The sequence below is a fragment of the Macaca nemestrina genome, chromosome 6, assembly GCF_043159975.1.
Source record: "Macaca nemestrina isolate mMacNem1 chromosome 6, mMacNem.hap1, whole genome shotgun sequence".
Taxonomy (NCBI): domain Eukaryota; kingdom Metazoa; phylum Chordata; class Mammalia; order Primates; family Cercopithecidae; genus Macaca; species Macaca nemestrina.
In genome coordinates, this window is record NC_092130.1 from 38956752 (window position 1) to 38976854 (window position 20103).

Below are 20103 nucleotides of genomic sequence, written 5' to 3' on the forward strand. Positions count from 1 at the left end.
CCCAAATTGCTGGGATTACAGGTGCCTGCCACCATGCCCGGCTAATTTTTGTATTTTTAGTAGAGACGGGGTTTCACCATGTTGGCTGCCAGGCTAGTCTCAAACCCCCAGCTTGTGGGGGTGATCCATCCACCTTGGCCTCCCAAAGTGCTGGGATTACAGGCGTGGGCCACAGTGCCCAGGCTTTTTTTTTTTTTTTAAGTGTTACTTGTTGCAAATTTTCTGTCTCCACTGCTGGCCTGGAAGCCTGTGAGTTCCGGGATCACATCTACTTGTTCACTCTTTTTTTTTTTTTTTTTTGAGACTGAGTCTCGCTCTGTCCCCCAGGCTGGAGTGCAGTGGCACAATCTCGGCTCACTGCAAGCTCCACCTCCCAGGTTCACGCCATTCTCCTGCCTCAGCCTCCTGAGTAGCTGGGACTACAGGCACCTGCCACCACGCCCGGCTAATTTTTTGAATTTTTGTAGAGACAGGGTTTCACCGCGTTAGCTAGAATGGTCTCGATCTCCTGACCTCGTGATCCACCCGCCTTGGCCTCCCAAAGTGCTGGGATTACAGGCATGAGCCACCACGCCCGGCCTACTTGTTTACTCTTATAGCCCAATGTTTAACACAGGGCCCTGCTCATAGTAGATGCTCGATAAATATTTGTTGAATAAATGAATGAATGAATACATTAATGGCTTAATGGATAACTTATGAGAAGGTTGGCAAGGCCAGCTGGGAGAAGGACAATGGCTGGGGTCAAAGGAAGGGCAAGGGCAGCCCAAGGGCAAAAAGCCCAAGCCTTTTGATCTGCTGCTTTTTAAGGGGCTTCTAAGAAACGCTTTGCGTTCCTAAAACGGGTGACAGGACTATGCATGCCCAGAAGCTGGAATCTCTGCCATACACCAAGGGCTCCTGGGTCCTTGTGGCAACAAGGGTATGGTTGGTTGTAGGATGGGGAGAGGGGATTCTTGGAAGCTCAGCATCTGTAGCAACTTGGCAAATGTGGACAGCAAGTACTCAACCATTGAGGAGATAGGGTAAGGTGGCCCAAGCTCCTGCTTCTCTCCCTGGGCTCTGAGACTCCTCCAGGCTCCTGACTTCTAACTGGGAGGCCTGGCCCACAGCCTATCCCACTCTGCTCAGACCAACTGAAGGTCTTTCTGCTGAAGTTTCCCTCCCCTTCAGCCCGCAGGGGGTTCCTGTCTCAGCAGGAATTCATACCAGATTGAAATAAGCAGCTGGGGCTGCTTGGATGGGAGGGGGTGTGGTGGAGAGCTATGATCAAAGGCTCAGTGTGTGAGGGGAAGGGAAGGAAGAGAGCGGGGTGGTGGTGGGTGGTGGGTGGGGGGTTGTGTGTGCTGGCTTGCCCACAAGCACAAAAAAATGAGAGAAGAGACAGAGGCTCAGAGAAAAAGATGAGATAAAAGAAAAAGAGAGATAAAGAGTAACAGAGAAAGAGGCAGAAAAAGACAACAGGCACAGAGAGATATACAGAGACAGAGGCAAAGAAAGAGATGCAGTGAGGCTGAGAACAGACAGGAAAGCAGAAATAGTGACAGACAGAGAAACATAGAGGCTGGGGATAGAAGAACACAAGGCGCTAGGAAATGGTGAAAGGAGAAACAGAAAAGAGGTCCAGGAAAAGGACAGGGAGGCAGAGATAGAGAAGGAGAAAGAGACGAAGAGTCCTATGTAGTCACTCACTCCACATTAATTGAGCACTTATGCCATGGCAGGCACAGTGGGCGGCACAGATCAATGCAAGTAGACAAATGAAAGGGACTGAAGCTGAGGTGCAGCAATCAAGACCGAAGCTAAGACAGAGATGGAGAAGAGAGGGAGAGGCAGAGATTGCAAAGCGAGATAGAGACTGAGGGAAGGACCCAGAGGTAAGAGAAAGTGGCAAAGACAGAAACTCAAGAAAAAGGGGCAGAGACACAGAGACCCCACAGACAGAGAGGGCAGGACAAGTAGGGGCAGAGGACAGTGGGAGGAGCAGCCAAATGAGGGAGGCCTGCTCCATGCCCCACCCAGTCCTTCCTCAGTCCCACCTCCAGCTGTGCTGCCTCCACTCTCCCCAGGCTCCAATCAGCCTTGGCTCTGGAGGCTCTGGAGGAGGTGCTGACTGCAGACGGCCTCCTCCGGTCCAGTGTTTTTCTGCCTGAGCCCCAGGTCAGAATGGAGCCCAGCTCAACTCAGAGGAGGGAGTTAGGCAGTACATGGGCATAGAAAGCCTCGCTTTCACCCAGAGACCAGCTTAAGACCACCTTTGGTTCCACAGTGCCCTCAGGGGATAGGAAAAGGTGCCGGTCGTGGGGAGGAGGGAAGGAGCAAGCATGTGAATTGAGCTTCCTGAACAGTCAGGGCAGTCGCCTCTTCCTTCTGGGGTCTGTGTGCCAGCCCCCCACACACCAAGACCTCCCTGGGATCTCAAACTGAGGGAGAAGCCATTTGTAGCAAATGCTGAGCCCTCCCCCATCTCCTCCCATATCATCCCTGAGAAAATGCCGCAGAGAAGAGGGTGGGCTGGAGAATCAGTCACCTACCCGCTGGTGCCGGGTCTCTGGGCCTGAGAGAAACGCCAGTCCGTGTTGGGCGGGGCTTGCTGTGGAGAAAACAGAGGGAGAGGGGCTGAGTACTTGTGAGAAATTAGAATGTCACCCGAGCCCCTAGGGATGGGCCAGGAGAGAAGGAGGGGAGCGGGCACAGAGAAGAAAACGGGCTAAGAGGGGGCAGGGGTGGACTCATCTCCAAAGACAAAATACACCTCAGGTCTCAGAGGTCTGAGGTACCAGAAACCAAGAGATAAATCACATTTCATCTGATCACAGTGAGCAAGCTCAGACTCCTTTCCTAAAGAAATGGCCCCTTCCTCCCTGCCCCCAGAGTCAGAACTCCTGAGCCAAAATTCAAGGACTGAAGGCATCTTCTGTGGAACTGGGGGAAGAGGTGCAGAGAAATCCCCCTAAAGTGGCAGAGGAGGCTTTTCAATGATAATTCCACCAGCCCTAGAATGAGTTTATTCAACTCCTCAGCTGCGAACAAAGCATCCTCTGCAGCAAGATGGCTGCTGCTCCTGGTAACCCTTTTGGTGCCAGGTTGTGCAGTGACACATTCACAGGGACACCTTCTCCGGGTCCTTGGCTCGCAAGGATCTCTTCCCACAGCTAAAGACATTATTAATTTTGGAGTCATGCCAGATTGGGCATTTGCATAGCATCCAAGTCCCGGGACACTTCTCACCCCTGGAGCTCTGTGCCAGACAATGGTCTGTGACTAAGGGGAAGAGAACAAGGCTGCTCTGTCTGAGACGGAGAAAAATGGAAGGGATGCAGGGGGGAGGGATCCAGTTCCCATAACCTCCAAGCAGGGCCAACTAAGTCTCCAGGGCTCCCAAGGGGCTGCTTTGTAGCCATCTCTCACATAGCTGAAGGTGTGGGGCTCTGGTCAGCCACTTCATTCCTCAGTCCCTTCTGGTCTTTCCAGGGGATGTGTTATCCCATCACACAATCTCATGGAGCACTCCTAGAGCCATCTCCTCACTGGTTCTGGGGTGGGCTGGTAATTAATACTCATACTTGCTCCCAGAAGTGCAGAGTGTGAGTATCTCAGATTACTCCAGGGAGAAGGAAGCTCCAGAACTGCCAGCGGCTCACTCTAAGGCCCACAGGTAGCAGTGATATGAGCAGAACCCAGAAACCTAGCATTCCAGGTACATCGGGAGTCACCAGCACCATTCTAGGGCTGCCATGGAGAAGGGCACAAGGATAGCCAGCCCTCAGCCACTGTATTCTTAGACACAGCAGAATCTACATGGAAATGCAATAATTGTGGTAGGAGGAAAGGGAGCTAGGGGAAATTCAACCTACGTAAGGATAACTGGCCAAGTTTGCGCTGTGGGAACTGCTCAGAAATAAGGAGCCGCAGAAGACTTTCCCCACAGGTAAGGTCCTAAAAGGTAGGAACCCCACCCTTGCCCCATCCCAGCAGAAGCAAAATCCCAGCAGAGCCAACTCCCCTCTCCTGTCCTCAAGCTTTTAAAGTTCCAAGTGCCAAGAAATTAAAAACACAAATTCTGGAGTTAGATAGGGGTTAGAATCTCTCTTACTTGCTCTGTGAACTTGAGCAAGTCAGTTGACCTTTTTGAAGCTGTTATAAGAGAGGCATGTTAGTACCTAGCCAACAGCAATGGTGGGAAGAGCAAATGAGATGAGATGCTCAAAAGAGTTATATAGTAAGTTTCTCTCAATCAGTTATCAAAATCACCTGGGGGTGTTTCAAACTACAGTTCTGATTCCCTAGGGGCAGAGTTAGGCATAGATATATTTTGAATAAAAGCTCCTAGAGTTGGGGAAGCTTGTGTTTTTTACTACTGTAGTTTCCTCACACATAAGGGCACCCTGGCATCCGGCAGAGCCTACAGCTTTACATCTGCCAGAGGAGAGAGGACTTGTTACAGTCTCAGATAGCTTGGTCACCTCCAAATCTCTGACCCTAGATCTCTGGGCACATTGTGATCACGACGGCGCCAAAAGCCTGTATCTCTGGGCGTTGAGAGCCAGGGCGCTCCAGGCTTCCACTTCCTGCGGGAGGAAGGGGCCGCTCTTGCCACTGGAGTCCCAGGCCTGCTGTCCTATAGAGGCGCACTCACTCGCCCAAGGCCGAGCCCTGCGCCTCGGGCCACTGGGCAGCTCTGCCTGTCCGCCCGCTGGAGGCTTCTGGGTTGAGAGGTCGCCACCCTTGAGACGGAGCCCCGGGACCATCCGGATCTCTGGCCCAAGGGTCGTAGAGTCCCGCCCGCCTGACACTTTGAGCGCGGAGTCGCTCCAGCACTCCTGGCCCCGCGCCTAGCTCAGGCCGCCCCTAGACGACCCAGCCCAGCCCGGGGCCCAGGTGGGAGAGGTGAGAGGAGGCTCCGGAGACCTCGCCTGGTCCTGGGCGGCCGCGATCTGGGACCCTCACTAAGGCGCGCACAATCTGCTACGAGTACCCCTGAGCCAGGCGGAGGGAACGGTCTCAGAGGGAGAACTGCCAGTGGGCCGGGACAGGCCTGTGAACCTGGCCGCGAGCGAGTGGCAGTGAAAGCTGGTATTCGTGTAAGCGCAAGTGCGAGGGGTGTGTGCGTGCGTCCGCGCATGTGTTGGCGGGGCGTGGCGAGTCGGTGCACCGTGCGTGGGCCGTGGGGGTGGCCTGCAGGGAGGATACGCATGAGCCCCGCGCGCACACCTAAGTCCTGCAGACAGATGCGGTTGGGTGATGCGGGAATAGGGAGGATAACAGCGAAGTCACAGATGCTGGGGGTTGGGGAGAAATCGAAGAGGAAACCTCAAGACCGGCGAAGCGTGCGGGAGCCGGCGCCTAGGAGGCTGGCTGCATGGGTGGATCTGTGACTGCCTCCTCCCGGGACCCCCGACACCCGCGGAAATCGCCCGAAATTCACCGGAAGCTCGACGGGGGCCCCAGCCTTTTCTGAGTGTGGGGTGGGGGTCGGTCCCACCTCCCCTCGATCACAGTCGCCACCACCCCCGGTGCTCGGAGCCCCATCCCTTAATCGGCCACTCCTCTGGTTCCGCGCAAACGGTCCAATGATCCCGAGAATCGGGTGGAGCGCAGCCAGCGGCCGAGCCGCCCGGAGAGGAGTGGATGCCAGTTCAGTCCCTTATGAGGACGGGCGGCTTCTCTAGTGCCGCCCCCAGGGGTCGCCCGGGGCGGCGCCGAGCCCCTCACCTGGCTCCGCTCCCGCAGTGTATTAGAGCGGGACCGGATGGCGTCAGGCTCCAGCGCCAGAGCTGTGGGCTGCTGAACACTGAGGGGTCTTAGAAAAGTGAAGTCACTGCCGTCCGAGGCCGGTGAAAAACACGTCCTGTAGCAGTGGCTCTGCGAGTCTGTGGGCCGCAGCGTCACCTCCATGTACTTGAGCGTGCCGTCCGAGCTCACTTGCAGGTTGGGGCTGGACTGCTTATAGAAGTCCCGGGAGGGTGAGTCCTGGCGCCTGCAGCACTGCCCTCCACCCCCGTCCCTGTCTGCATTCCCCTGAAGGCACTTAGCTGACAGAAAGGTGAAGGTGACTAGGGATAAGAGACTGACGGTCGCTAGAGCCACAATGAGGTAAAGCGTAAGGTCTGAACGCTCAGGAGGGTGTTTGAGAAAGTCACTGGATTTGGGCATTTCCTCAGGGTCCTCATCCTCCAGAACCAGCAGCACTGTGGCTGTGGAGGAGAGTGAAGGGTCACCATTGTCCCTCACCAGGACCACCACCTGCTGGGTGTCAGAGTCATCCTCCAGTAAGGCCCGGGCTGTGCGCACCTCACCAGTGTGTGTAGACACGAGGAAGAGTCCTGGGGCTGTGGACTGTGGCAACAGTGAGTAGGAGAGCCACGCATTGTGGCCTGCATCAGCATCCACGGCTGTCACCTTGGTGACCAAGGAGCCAGGAGGAGCAGAGCGAGGGAGACGCTGGGGGGCTGAGTGTTCCCAGCCTGGCCGTGGGTGCAGCACAGCTGGGGCATTATCATTCTCATCCAGGACAAACACATGCAGAGATGTGTTGGCATGCAATGGGGGAGAGCCGGAGTCTCGAACCCCCACCACAATCTGCAGCATCTGTAGCAATTCATAGTCAAAGGTACGCTGGGCAAACACCCGTCCATCCTCTGGGTTGACATACACGAAAGAGGAGGCTGGGGCTCCCTGAATCTGATTTCCTACAATGGAGTAGGTGAGGCGGGCATTATCCCCAGTGTCTGGATCTGAGGCAGCCACAGTGCAGAGAAGGGAGCCTGGAGGCCGGTTTTCTAGGATGTAAGCAGTGTAAAGCTGCTGGTTGAAGTGGGGTGCATTGTCATTAACATCTGAAATGTTGAGCCTGATGGTGAGATGTTTGTGCAGGGGAGGTGAACCAGCATCGCTGGCCAGCAGCTCGATGGTATAGTGGGATGTGGCCTCCCGGTCCAAAGTCTGGCTGGTTAGCAGCGAGTAGTGGTTCTCAGAAGGCTTAATCTGAAATGGCAGGTCCGGAGAGATATCAAGGCTCACTTCACCATTTCTACCTGAGTCTCGGTCTCGCACATTAAACAACCCCACTACTGTGCCTACTGGTGTGCTCTCTAGGACAGGGTTGGCCAAAGAGGCCAATAGCACTTCTGGAGCATTGTCATTGACATCCCCCACATCCACTTGAATCACACAGTGGCCCTCCATGGCAGGCTGTCCCTGGTCACGGGCTCTTGCATGAATTTCATAGAAACTTGACTCCTCAAAGTCTATGGGACCCAATACATGGATTGCCCCACTGCTAGGGTCTAGGCCAAAGAGGTTCCTCACTGCCTCAGATGTGTGGTCTCCAAAAGAATAGTCTAGTTGGCCGTTGGTGCCCTCGTCTGGATCAGTGGCATTGAGGCGGAGCAGCAGAGTACCAATGGGTGCATTCTCTGGGATTCCCACACGTAGAACTGAGGATTGGAAGGTTGGAGCGTTATCATTGATGTCCAGCACGATGACAGAGATAAGGGTGGTCCCTGAGCGGGCTGGGGTCCCCCCATCCACAGCAGTAAGCACCAGCTGATGTCTTGTCTGGGCTTCACGATCCAGCTGCTGCTCTAGCACCAGCTCTGGGAATGGTTTCCCATCTTTTAGGGTCTTCACATTCAGAGAGAAGTGGCTATTGGGGCTTAGAGTGTAAAAGCTCACGGTATTGGTGCCCACATCCGGATCCTGGGCACTGTCCAATGGGAATCGTGCCCCAGGTGCTGCTGATTCTGAGATGCGCATCTCTCGCTCATGGGTAGCAAAGCTAGGAGAGTTGTCATTGAGATCCAGGATCTCTACCTCTACGCGGATTAGCTCCAGGGGGTGTTCAGTCACCACCTGCACTGGCAGCAGGCAGCTGGTGCTGGCTCCACATAGGCTTTCTCGGTCAATCTTCTGATTCACTGCCAGGGCACCACTCATCAAGCTCAGGGAAAAATAGCGCCCATTCTCCTCAGAGCCCAACTGCAGCCGCCGGCTCAACAGATCTGTCATCTTTAAGCCCAGATCCTGAGCAACATTCCCCACCAGCGTCCCCGGCTCAGACTCCTCCACCACTGAGTAACGAAGCTGCCCAGACACCCAGCCCCAGCAGCACAAGGACAACATGCACAGCACTTGCCATTTCCCAGCGAGCTGTGGGGGTGTCTTGTGCCCCATGACCCAGAAGTCCCTTCGTGGAGAGTAAGTCTGTGCTGTCCTGTCTCCAAGGTAGACCCAGGGCTTGGAATGCAGCAGCTGAAGTCTCTTATGTCTCCTTCTAGCCTCTTAATAACTGCTCGGAGCTTTGCCTGCCTGCAGCAGTTCTTCTTAGTCACCGGGTGGCGGGGGTGGGCGGTGGGGAGGGGAGCTGAATTTGAGTGGAGCTGGGGAGCTGGAGGAGGAGAGGCGGGCTGGAAGAGCAGATCTCCCACCTCAACTCTGAGTCTGATTGGCCAAAAAGTCTATGTGTTCTCAACCAATTATGAAGTCTCCTCAAGCCTGGAAACCTTGGGAACACACGCTGCAAATCTGTGTCACAGAAGCTTCCTACCTCCCCACTCATTTCGTGCTGCAGGTTGATTCAGCCCCCTTGGCAGCAAAGTTTGACAGCTCAGATGGTGCTCAACAGGGAAGACAAAGTGATACAAAACTCCTCAGCGTTCTGTCCCAGCAACTTCCTGCATGACTTCAGAAGCTTCCACCACTTTGCTTGAACCAGCAAAATCTTGTCCTTCTGGGAGAGGCAAAGCCCATGTATTCTCCCTCCCTCCCCCATCCTGCTGAATGCTGCTAAGGTGAGAGAAAAGATTAGTAAGAACCTTGTAAAGTCTTGCCCTGACTCTCCAGCAATGCTTTGAGGAAATCTCAATGTCAGCTGACATGGGACTTAGCTTTTCTGACACCCCAGACCCCAAATGTGGAATGAGTGTTACAGTTTTTGGGTAGGGGAACATTTCTGGGGCTGAATCAGGTCACCCAGGACAGTGGTCAGAGGCCAAGCATGGACGGCCTCTAGGTTTCATGGTTTCACCAAATTCAGGAGAACCCAACTTAAAGATACACAGGGTGGCTGTTTCTATGAATCAGCCAACTGTAAATCAGTTTTCTGTCATAAGTGATTTCACTTACTGCTTTTTTCCAAAGGTGATGACCAGCCCGCCCCAACCTTCCAATTTACTGCATCTAGTTCAAATCCCCAGTAGGGACTTTATCCGAGTCCTAAGATCCAGACCAAAAGATCTGTGCTACCAACCACTCTGATGTGTGCCTCTCTATTCCTTTAGTTCTCTCCTCTTTCTGCTGTATGCTATGTTTCAGATAGAGAGGTCCCTTCACAGTGTACTGGATACTGTGAGACAAAGATTTTATTTCCCCTCAATCCCTTGGGAAATGGTAACCTAGAGTTAAGGTACTTCAGAATCTGATCCCCTCTTTCAGGAAGAGTAGAGAAAACAGCCACCTTTGTCCAAGTGACTGCCTGGTGCACTGTACCCTGTGCACTGTAGCCTTCTGTGCTCCCACATTCCATCAGCATGCTTCCACAACAGCCTGGCTCTTGATCACCAATTACTTTCATTTCTGACTCAGATATAGGCATGACCCACCCCCAGTGCTAAATTGTGACAACTCTAGTTAATTCATAAAACAGTTACAAAGCACAGCATCTACCACATAGTTACCTCTCACAAAAATGGTGACATCACTATGGGCTCTTACTGAGAGGCCAGTACTCTTTAGGACATGGCCTAGCCACATGCCTGGATCAGAATAACTCTCAAGCATTGGTTGAGCCTGCAAAGGTCTCACCTCTAGCCCATAGAGAAGATCAGAGGGTGGGCAGCTTGGGCGAACAGGTTCCCCTGCCATAGGTGCACTGGGTGACTTCACCATCATGAAGCTATCACTCCGAGTGGGTGCAGAAGCCAAGGGTGTACAGCCGTGAGAGTGGCCTCCCACATCAACAAACTTGATAGGGTCATCTGACCCTAGCTGGATTCGGAGGATCCCATTGGAAGGGGGAAGCCCCTCCCTCCTTCGAGATCTGGTGAGACAAGCACAGGTGCCCGCAGGAAAGCAGGTCACTCCGCAGGCTGCCCCACGAAGGCACTTAGAGAGTAGTGCCACGAATGAGCCAAAGGAGACAAAGCAAATCGCCACTAGGGACACAGCCAAGTAGAGAGTTAGACGAGATTCTCCTTCCCTTGGAGCTGAAGATTCTCGAAGATCTGGGACAACTGGATGTGTGTCTTCCTCTAAGGACACTAAGAGAGTAACAGAGGTAGAGAGTGGTGGACTACCACTATCCTTTACCACAATGACCAGCTTCTGTGGTGGGAGGTCAGCTGGGATGGGAACAGCCGTCCGCACCTCCCCAGCATATCGAGAGACTGCAAACAGGCTGGGGTCTGGGGCCTCCAGGAGCTGATAGGAAACCCAAGCATTGTAACCTGAATCCAGGTCCACAGCAGTCACCTTTGTGATTAGGTGGCCAGCACCAACTGATGGAGGCAGTGCTTGGGGACATAAGGAACCAGGCCGGGCCCGAGGACGGAGCACAGCTGGGGCATTGTCATTGAGGTCCAGCACAAATAGACGAACTGTCACAGTGCTGCTAAGGGGTGGATTGCCCCGATCCCGGGCCTGCACCTCAAACTGCAGTGTCTGGGTTTGCTCATAGTCAAAGGATCGAGTAGCATGAACAGCTCCTGTCTGGGGGTTCAGAGAGATGAAGGAGGAAGCTGACACATCTCGATTCCTGGGCTCCAGGAGCGAGTAGGAGATAAGCGCATTCAAGCCAGAGTCTGGGTCAGAGGCTGCAAGGGAGCAAAGCAGGTCCCCTGGGCGATTGTTCTCAGGAACAAACACCTCATGTGACCTCTGAAAGAAAGAGGGTGGATTATCATTCACATCTGAAATATTGAGAAAAATGGTTCTGTGGGTACTGAGAGGAGGGTTCCCAGCATCAGAAGCAGTGACCATGATGTCATAGCTAGATTTGGCCTCTCTATCTAAGGGTCCAGCAGTCACCAGGGAGAACTGGTTCCTGAAGGCAGACTTGAGGGCAAATGGCAAGTGGTCAGGAATGCGGAGGCTCACATCTCCATTTGACCCTGAGTCTGGATCCTGCACACTGATAAGTGCCACCACAGTGCCAGGTTCTGCACTCTCAGGGAGGGTTCCAAGCTCTGAGGTCACTGTGATGTAAGGGGCATTGTCATTTACATCCAGCAGATCCACTCGAAGGCTGCAATGTTGCTCCATGGCTGGAGAACCCCCATCGCGAGCCCGCACATCAAATTCATAGTAATTCTCACTCTCAAAGTCTAGGGGCCCCAAAAGAGTAAGCTTTCCAGTAGTGGGGTGCAGGCTAAAGAGGTTTCTTACACGATCAGGGGTATGACCACTGAAATAAAAGGTGACGTTACCACTGGGACCCAGGTCCGGGTCGGAGGCATTGAGCTGGATGAGCACCATGCCCGCTGGTGCGCTCTCCAACACACTAATCCTGTAGCTGGATTGCTGGAAGGCTGGGGCGTTGTCGTTTACGTCCAACACGGATACCCGGAGCTCTGCGGTGCCAGATCTCGGCGGGTTCCCTCCATCTACAGCAGTCAGCACCAGGCGGTAGTCTGATTGCTTCTCTCGATCCAAAGGCTTCTCCAGGAGCAGCTCTGGGACCAGGCTGCCGTCGCTGCGCTTCTTCACATCCAGCGCAAAGTGTTCATTGGAGCTCAGCCTATAGCTGCTAATCGAATTGCTCCCCACATCTGCATCCTGAGCCTTTTCCAACGGGAAACGCTGTCCTGGAGGAGCTGCCTCCCCAATTTCCAAGTCCAGCTGCTGCCGCGGAAAACGGGGGGCGTGATCATTCACATCTACGATCTCTACCTCTGCTCGGTACATTTCCAAAGGACCTTCGGTGACAAACTCCAGGGGCACGATGCAGCTGGCACTGAGCCCACACAGTGCCTCTCGGTCGATTGGGTTTTTGATGAGCAGGGCTCCGCTGTCCAAATCCACACGGAAGTGTCTTTGGTTCACCTCTCCAGCGACCTGCAGCCTGCGAGCTGACAGACTGTCCGTATCCAGCAGGAAATCTTGGGCGACATTCCCTACAAAAGTCCCTTCCTGTGACTCCTCTGGGACCGGGTAGCGGATCTGCCCACAAACATAACCCAGGTGGTAAAAGAGGAACAAAAGGGTAGCCCACCGCCAGATTTCTGTCCAGCTTCTCACCTTGCGGAGCATTGCTGCCGCCCGCTAATTCTCTACTTGCTCCTGAGACGCGGATGAAGCCGACCCGCCCCAAACAGCCACAGCAGCTGGAGACACCTATCTCGCTTTCCCCGCGCCAGCTCTGGCGCGGCTCGGCCGGCGCCGCAAGGGTTACGCGCCGTTTTTGCTGGTGGCGGGGTAGATTTGTCTGCCTTTCACCACCCGATTGGCAGACAGCGGCTCCCGGGCTCAGCCAATAGGCTGAACAGAGAACGTCCCAACAGCAGCAGGGTTAATGCGTCGCAGCATTGAAGGGGAAAAAGCCCACCCTATCCTCCTCGCTCCCCCACCCCCCAAAAAACCCAGCCTATCTTTTCGCCTTCCTCCCGCTCAACGGCATGTTTTTCCACGGGTTGTTACCTCTGTGGGGAGGCAGACAACATATATGGTTTTTCTTTTTTTCCTAACACATCAACTGACCCCGCCCCTTTTCGGCGGGGAAAACAGCCACAGCCTGAGCCCTAGCAACCTGCGGCCCAGTGAGACGGAGAGTAGCCATTGGAGAGTGGTCACTTTGTTCAAGCCAGTGTTGTCATCAACCAGTATTCTAAATGAGTAGCTTCCGTCTCAGTCTGATTGTATTAGAGCAACTGCTAATTAGAACCACTGCCATATACTCAAAACTCTGCCCTTCTGCAGAATATTCAGAAACAGATCCATCTCTTTGCAGAAAAGGCTTACACATTAATGTAGCCAATTAAATTTATGCAGTACACGTTTTCATTGTAACAGGAGGCACAGCTGAAACCAAACCTCTCTTATTCAGACATTTGCTAGTGATACACTAGATACACTAAATTACCATTCATTGATTTCAAGGACAGTATGGAAGCTGGGTGGAGGAAGCCAGGAGAGGGAGATGTTTCAAAACAGTAAAGAATCAATGTGTCTGGGAGGTGCTAAGGACCAGATCTCTTTACCTGGCAGAATGTTAATGTTCACAGATTTAATAGCTTCCTTGAATGATTGACATCAGCTACCAACAGCATTGTGCCTACAAATTCCCTTTATTTGACACCAAGGTATTCTGGATATGTTGTTAATTACCAACAAAGACCATTTCAAAAGAGCAAGCTTTCCACTTAGCCCCAGACCTCTTGGAACTGGAGACTTGATCTCACCCCACCCCCACCCTCATCCAGACCTCCCAGCAACCTAGCTACTCCCTTGCACAAGCACAGAAACAGCACACTTCACACTGTAGGTACGTGCAACCTGCAATCTGAGTGGGAAACACACCAGAGCACAGAGAAAGAGAAAAATCCATCCGATCTGGACATGAAATTTCTTAATTCAATGAAGTCCTTACCTAGGTTACACTGGCTGCCAAAAAAAGCAGCAACAACTGGAGTTCTTATCCTTCCCCAATATTTTTCCAAGCCTCAATCTTCAGGAATATCCTTTTGACTATGATGGGAACCAATATTCTGGTGTCAAAGAGAGGAATCTGGCTTTCTGTGTTCTTTTACACACACACACACACACACACACACACACACCCCTTTATACCTTCTCCCATGGGAATGATGGAGGTATAATAGATCAGGTATAAACCTGATCTATTAGGTGTATATGTCAGAATTCACTGTCTCTGTGAATGGCACTGTCATCCACCCAGCTGCCTTAGTCAGAATCTAGGGGGATCAACCTTGACTCATCCCTGTCCCTCACTTCCTATATCATGTCAATCAACAAGTCCTGATGATTTTACTGTAGTCATCTCCCTCCATCTGTACTGCCACTGTGCTGGTTCAAGCATTTATCAATCTCTTCAAATATTGCAATAGCTTTCAAACTGATCTCTTTGCCTCCAGTCCCAATGTCCCCAGTCCCTTCACTTATGACTGACAGAATAATCTTTCTAAAACAAACAAACAAACAAAAAACTCATGATATCATAGGTACATCAGTTCAAAATTCTTCAATGACTCTCATCTATATGAAATAAAATAAAAACTCCTTGGCATGGCCTAAAGGTAACTCAGGATCTAACTCCTGCCTACTTGCTTCACCTCATCTCCTACAAAGGCTGTCTGTTTTACACACACTTTTTTTTCTTTTGAGATGGAGTCTCTCTCTGTCGCCCAGGCTGGAGTGCAGTAGCCTGATACTACCTCACTGCAACCTCCGCCTCCCGGGTTCAAGCAATTCTCCTGCCTCAGCCTCCCAAGTAGCTGGAATTACAGACACTGGCAACCACACCTGGCTAATTTTTTGTATTTTTTTTTTTTTTTTTTTTTTTTGAGACGGAGTCTTGCTCTGTCACCCAGGCTGGAGTGCAGTGGCGCGATCTCGGCTCACTGCAAGCTCCGCCTCCTGGGTTCACGCCATTCTCCTGCCTCAGCCTCCCGAGTAGCTGGGACTACAGGCGCCCACAACCGCGCCCGGCTAATTTTTTGTATTTTTAGTAGAGACGGGGTTTCACCGTGGTCTCAATCTCCTGACCTTGTGATCCGCCCGCCTTGGCCTCCCAAAGTGCTGGGATTACAGGCGTGAGCCACCGCGCCTGGCCCAATTTTTTGTATTTTTAATAGAGATGGGGTTTCACCATGTTGGCCAGGCTGGTTTCGAACTCCTGACCTCAAGTGATCTGCTCACCTTGGCCTCCCAAAGTGCTAGGATTATAGGCATGAGCCACCGTACCCGGCCACACACACAGTTTAAAGTTCAGCGATAATGAAATACCATAATCACTCTGCATGGAATTTCTTGCAATGGCCCCTCCCTGCCCTGTCCCTTCCCCTCTACTATCTGACAAACTACTACTCAACCTTTAGTTCATAGCTCAAGCATCACCACCTCTATCATTTCTTCCTGGTTTCCCCAGGCTGATTTAGGTGTTTCTTCCCATTTTGTCCCACTGCATCTTATATTATGCAGATCTCCATTTTTTTTTCCTTTTTTCTTGTCTGTCTCATATTGTACTCTGGGAACCAGAATGATATCTTTTTTTTTTTTTTTTTTTTTTGAGACGGAGTCTTGCTCTGTCGCCCAGGCTGGAGTGCAGTGGCCGGATCTCAGCTCACTGCAAGCTCCGCCTCCCGGGTCTACGCCATTCTCCTGCCTCAGCCTCCCGAGTAGCTGGGACTACAGGCGCCCGCCACCACCTCGCCTGGCTAGTTTTTTGTATTTTTTTGGTAGAGACGGGGTTTCACCGTGTTAGCCAGACTGGTCTCGATCTCCTGACCTGGTGATCTGCCCGTCTTGGCCTCCCAAAGTGCTGGGATTACAGGCTTGAGCCACCGCGCCTGGCCCAGACTGATATCTTTTGATTGTTTACAGTATCTGGCACATAGGGATGCTAATAAATGGTGAATATCAGTATTATCATTTTTAGTTCAAAAAATAGTTATTGCTCTGTACAGGGACTTTATATGCATTACTTTTCACTCTCACAACAAGTTTGCAAAGTAGATATTCTCTTTATTTTATAGATGAGGAAACTGGAGTTTAAAGAGATTAAAAGACTTATCTAAAGCTAAACAACTAATATGTACAGTACTATACTTATATTGGCAATTTCACACCAAAACAAGTACCCAATCTGTTTTACTAGAACTAGAGCATCATAAAGCCTTAATCTTACATATCTTTGACTTGACCTTTTTATGCCAGCCATATGATTCTACCATCTCTAGATTTTTTTTTTTTTTTTTTTTTTTTTTTGAGATGGAATGAGTTTTGCTCTTGTTGCCCAGGCTGGAATGCAACAGCATGACCTTGGCTCACTGCAACCTCTGCCTCCCGAGTTAAAACGATTCTCCTGCTTCAGCCTCCCAAGTAGCTGGGATTACAGGCACCTGCTACCACACCTGGCTGATTTTTTTTTTTTTGAGACGGAGTTTCGTTCTTTCACCCAGGCTGGAGTGCAGCGGCGTGATCTCGGCCCACTGCAACCTCCACCATCAAGCGATTCTCCTGCCTCAGCCACCACACCCAGTGAATTTTTGTGTTTTTAGTAGAGATGGAGTTTCACCATGTTGGCCAGGCTGGTCTCGAACTCCTGACCTCGTGATCTGCCCGCCTCCGCCTCCCAAAGTGCTGGGATTTCAGGTGTGAGCCACAAGGCCCGGCCTGATTTTTGTATTATTAGTAGGGATGGGGTTTCACCATGTTGGCCAGGCTGGTCTTGAACTCCTGGCCTCAGGTGATCCACTGACCTCGGCCTCCCTGAGTACTGGGAGCCATTACAGGCATGAGCCACTGAGCCCAGCCTCATCTCTAGATTTTTATTGAGATATAATTCACATACCATACAAATCACATATTTAAAGTGTACAATCCGATGGTTTTCAGTGTATTTACATATACTAAACTGATGCAGTCATCACCGCAATCTAATTATACAACAACTTTGTCACATCCCTCCAAATACAACCCCAATACCTATTGAACAGCTGTAGATGTTTAAAGAATAGTTGCCCAGGTGCTAGTGGTTTAGGAAGGTTTTTCCCTTAGATGACTGAAATACCATTTTACGTCTTCCTACAGTGATCTTTTAGAGCTATTCTATGTAATACTTTAAGGCTAGGAGACCTTACTATATTTTTTAAAAAATTGGGCCTAGCCCAATAAAGCTGGATCCTGGTTCTGAGAATACCAGAATAACACTTTGCTTCACATATATGCTAAACGATGGATTGGCAGGTTCTAGAGTACTGTTTTTCTTTTTTCTTTCTTTCTTTCTTTTTTTTTTTTTTTTTTTTTTTTTTTTTCTGATGGAGTCTCACTCTGTCGCCCAGGCTGGAGTACAGTTGTGTGATCAGGGCTCACTGAAACTTCCGCGTCCTGGGTTCACTGATTCTCCCTCACTGATGCTCCCGCCTCAGCCTCCAGAGTAGCTGGGACTACAGGTGTGTGCCACCACACCCAGCTAATTTTTGCATTTTTAGTAGAGATGGGGTTTCACCATATTGGCCAGGCTGGTTTCAAACTCCTGATCTCATGATCCACCCACCTCAGCCTCCCAAAGTAGTGGTTTTCAAATTTGTCTGCACATTAGGATCAAGTGGGGACCTTCAAAAAATGATGTCTATGTCCCACCCCCAGAGATTGTGCTTTAATTGGTTGGGGTGTGGCCTGGGTTTCAGAATTTTTAAAAGGTCTCTAGGTGATTTTAATGTGCAACAAATTTGAGGACATTGTTCTAGGGAAAATGCCAGTTGTTTTCCAGGCTGACCAGAAGAGTGGCAGCTATTTCTTGCTGGTTTTCACGCTTTCTTAGCCTTTTCTTATGTGCTTCTATTTTGTCATTTTTGGTTGTTCTCATATGTGTATTTCCAAGGTGTGTTTAAGATTTTAGGTGGGTGAAGAACTAATGAAAATAATAATAGTAATAGCTGATAATTTTTTTTTGAGACAGGGTCTCACTCTGTTGCCATGGTTGAAGTGTAGTGGTGCAATCACAGCTAACTGTAGCTTCTATCTCCCAGGCTCAAGCAATTCTCCCACTTAAGCCTCCCAAGTAGCTGGTACCAAAGGTGCATGCCAACATGCCCAGCTAATGAAAACAATTTTTTTTTTTTTTTGTAGAAACAGGATCTCACTATATTGCTCAGGCTGGTCTTGAACTGCTGGCCTCAAGCAACCCTCCCGCCTCAGTCTCCCAAAATGCTAGGAGCTGGCTAATAATTTTTTAACAGTTATGATATGCCAGGCACTATGCTAAACACTTTGCATACATTATATCATGCATGAATCTTATAAAACACTTATTATTCCCTTTTGCATATGATGAAGAGGCTTAGAAAGGAGATTGAGTAACTTGGCCACAGACTCATAGTTGGTAAGTGGTAGAACCTCATTTGTCTAACTGCCAAATCCAAGAGTTGATAGCAATGATGCACTGAGTAACAAAATAACAGTGGTTCTCCTACAGTTGCGAGTATGTATAGTGTTCTCTCCAGGGCAAAGGCCTTGCAGTCACCTTGCATGGATACCCATGCCTTGGATAGTATCCTTGCATACCACCCTGAATTAATGAATGCTTTACCTTTCTAAGGATATGAATTTATCTACCTTTCACATCGTGCATATACTTAAAAAAAAAAAGGCTGGAAGGACAGGGACTAACACTGGAGGCACCAAAAAGACTCTCCTTTTGTAGTTTCCGGGATTTTTGTTGTTGTTGTTATTGTTAAAGAGACAGGATTTCCCTATATTGCCTAGGCTGGAGTGCAGTGACTATTCACAGATGTCATCCCACTACTGGATAGCACAGCAGTTTTGACCTGCATTTCCAACCTGGGCCAGTTCACCCCTCCTTAGGCAACTTGATGGTCCTGCCTTCCCACGAGGTCACTGTATTCATGCTGAACTTAGTGCAGACAGTGTATTGATCAATTGATCAGCATAGTGTACCACAGCCCAGAACTCCTGGGCTCAAGCATTCCTCCCCCCTCAGACACTGAGTAGCAAGAACTACAGGTGCACATCACTGAGTCTGGCTACTTTATGTTTTCTTGGGTTGTCTAGATTTATTTTTGAAATAAATTATTACTTTTATAATTAAAAGTGGGTATCTTTGAGTTTGGAGATTGTAGTTTTAATTTTTTTTTTTTTTTTTTTTTTTTTTTGAGACAGAGTCTCGCTCTATCACCCAGGCTGGAGTGCAGGGGCTGGATCTCAGCTCACTGCAAGCTCTGCCTCCCGGGTTTATGCCATTCTCCTGCCTCAGCCTCCCGAGTAGCTGGGACTACAGGCGCCCGCCACCTCGCCCGGCTAGTTTTTTTGTATTTTTTAGTAGAGATGGAGTTTCACCGTGTTAGCCAGGATGGTCTCGATCTCCTGACCTCGTGATCCGCCCATCTTGGCCTCCCAAAGTACTGGGATTACAGGCTTGAGTCATCGCTCCCTGCCTGTAGTTTTAATTTTTAAAATACTTTTCTGCATTTTCCGAATTTTATAGCAAACATGCATTACTGTTACAAGGTAAAAATATTTTGTAAGTAGGGTGCACATCATTTCCAGTAGAGTGCTTGAAATAAAATTTAAAGGATGCCTGGAATTTCATTTCATTCATAAAAAATTATCTGAGAATGAGGTACACGATCTGTGTAAACAAAGGAAAATTATCAAAAAGCTAGTTTTAATACAAATGTCACAATCACTTGAAAGGTGGAGGAATGAGGTAGTTTTTGTATTCCTAGAAGCTGCCTCTGGTTGGAGGTATCCAGCAGCTTATTCCTAATGTAAATGATACCAGGCTAAACTCTGATCGCTGAGATCTTGTTTTTTGGCTTAACCATCCCTTAGCAAGATTGGTTAGTTGTGATAGCAAATGAGTGCTGAGGAGGTGAATTGGGTCCATAGATGAGTCAAGTATCTTCCCCCTGAAATGGGACCACAAACCACACTCTGGCAGGCCACCATCTCACAAAGGCACTAACTTTGATCTAGGAAGGGCCAGGTGAAAGTGTGAATGCATCATCAGGAAAACATCTTCATCACTAAAAAACAGCTCCATTCCTTCCTCAATATGATGTAGAAATCAAAAAGCACTAACAGGGTCAAGCATGACTTGCTAAACCTTACCTGTCCGGGAGGGGCGCTCTCTGCGCCCAACACCTGCCTATAGAACACCGGATCGCAGCTCCGCAGCGTGTTCTGGCGGCTGGCCAGTGGGCTGGCTGCACCAGGTTTCTTCAGCAGCGGGTCGCTGCGGCGGGAGTCCGTGGTGAGATACACCTGATGGTAAAGGTGCGGCGACATCAGGCCTCCCCGCACGGCGTCCGCGTGCAAGGAGGGCCCTGGTGTTCGGTACAGTGAGCTCACTGGGGCTCGATATAGGTCTCTAGACTGCTTCCACTTGTAAACTTTGAATATTATTAC

The 20103-nt window shown here is 50.4% G+C and overlaps 1 protein-coding gene across 1 annotated transcript in view; it reads right to left on the reverse strand.

Annotated features, from left to right (window-relative positions):
• LOC112424091 (protocadherin gamma-A12-like) overlaps positions 1–20103 on the reverse strand; it is a 90113-nt gene that overhangs the window by 15495 nt on the left and 54515 nt on the right. The window contains 1 exon segment of the mRNA XM_024788238.2: positions 2535–2593. Coding sequence (XP_024644006.2) covers positions 2535–2593 — 59 coding nt within the window.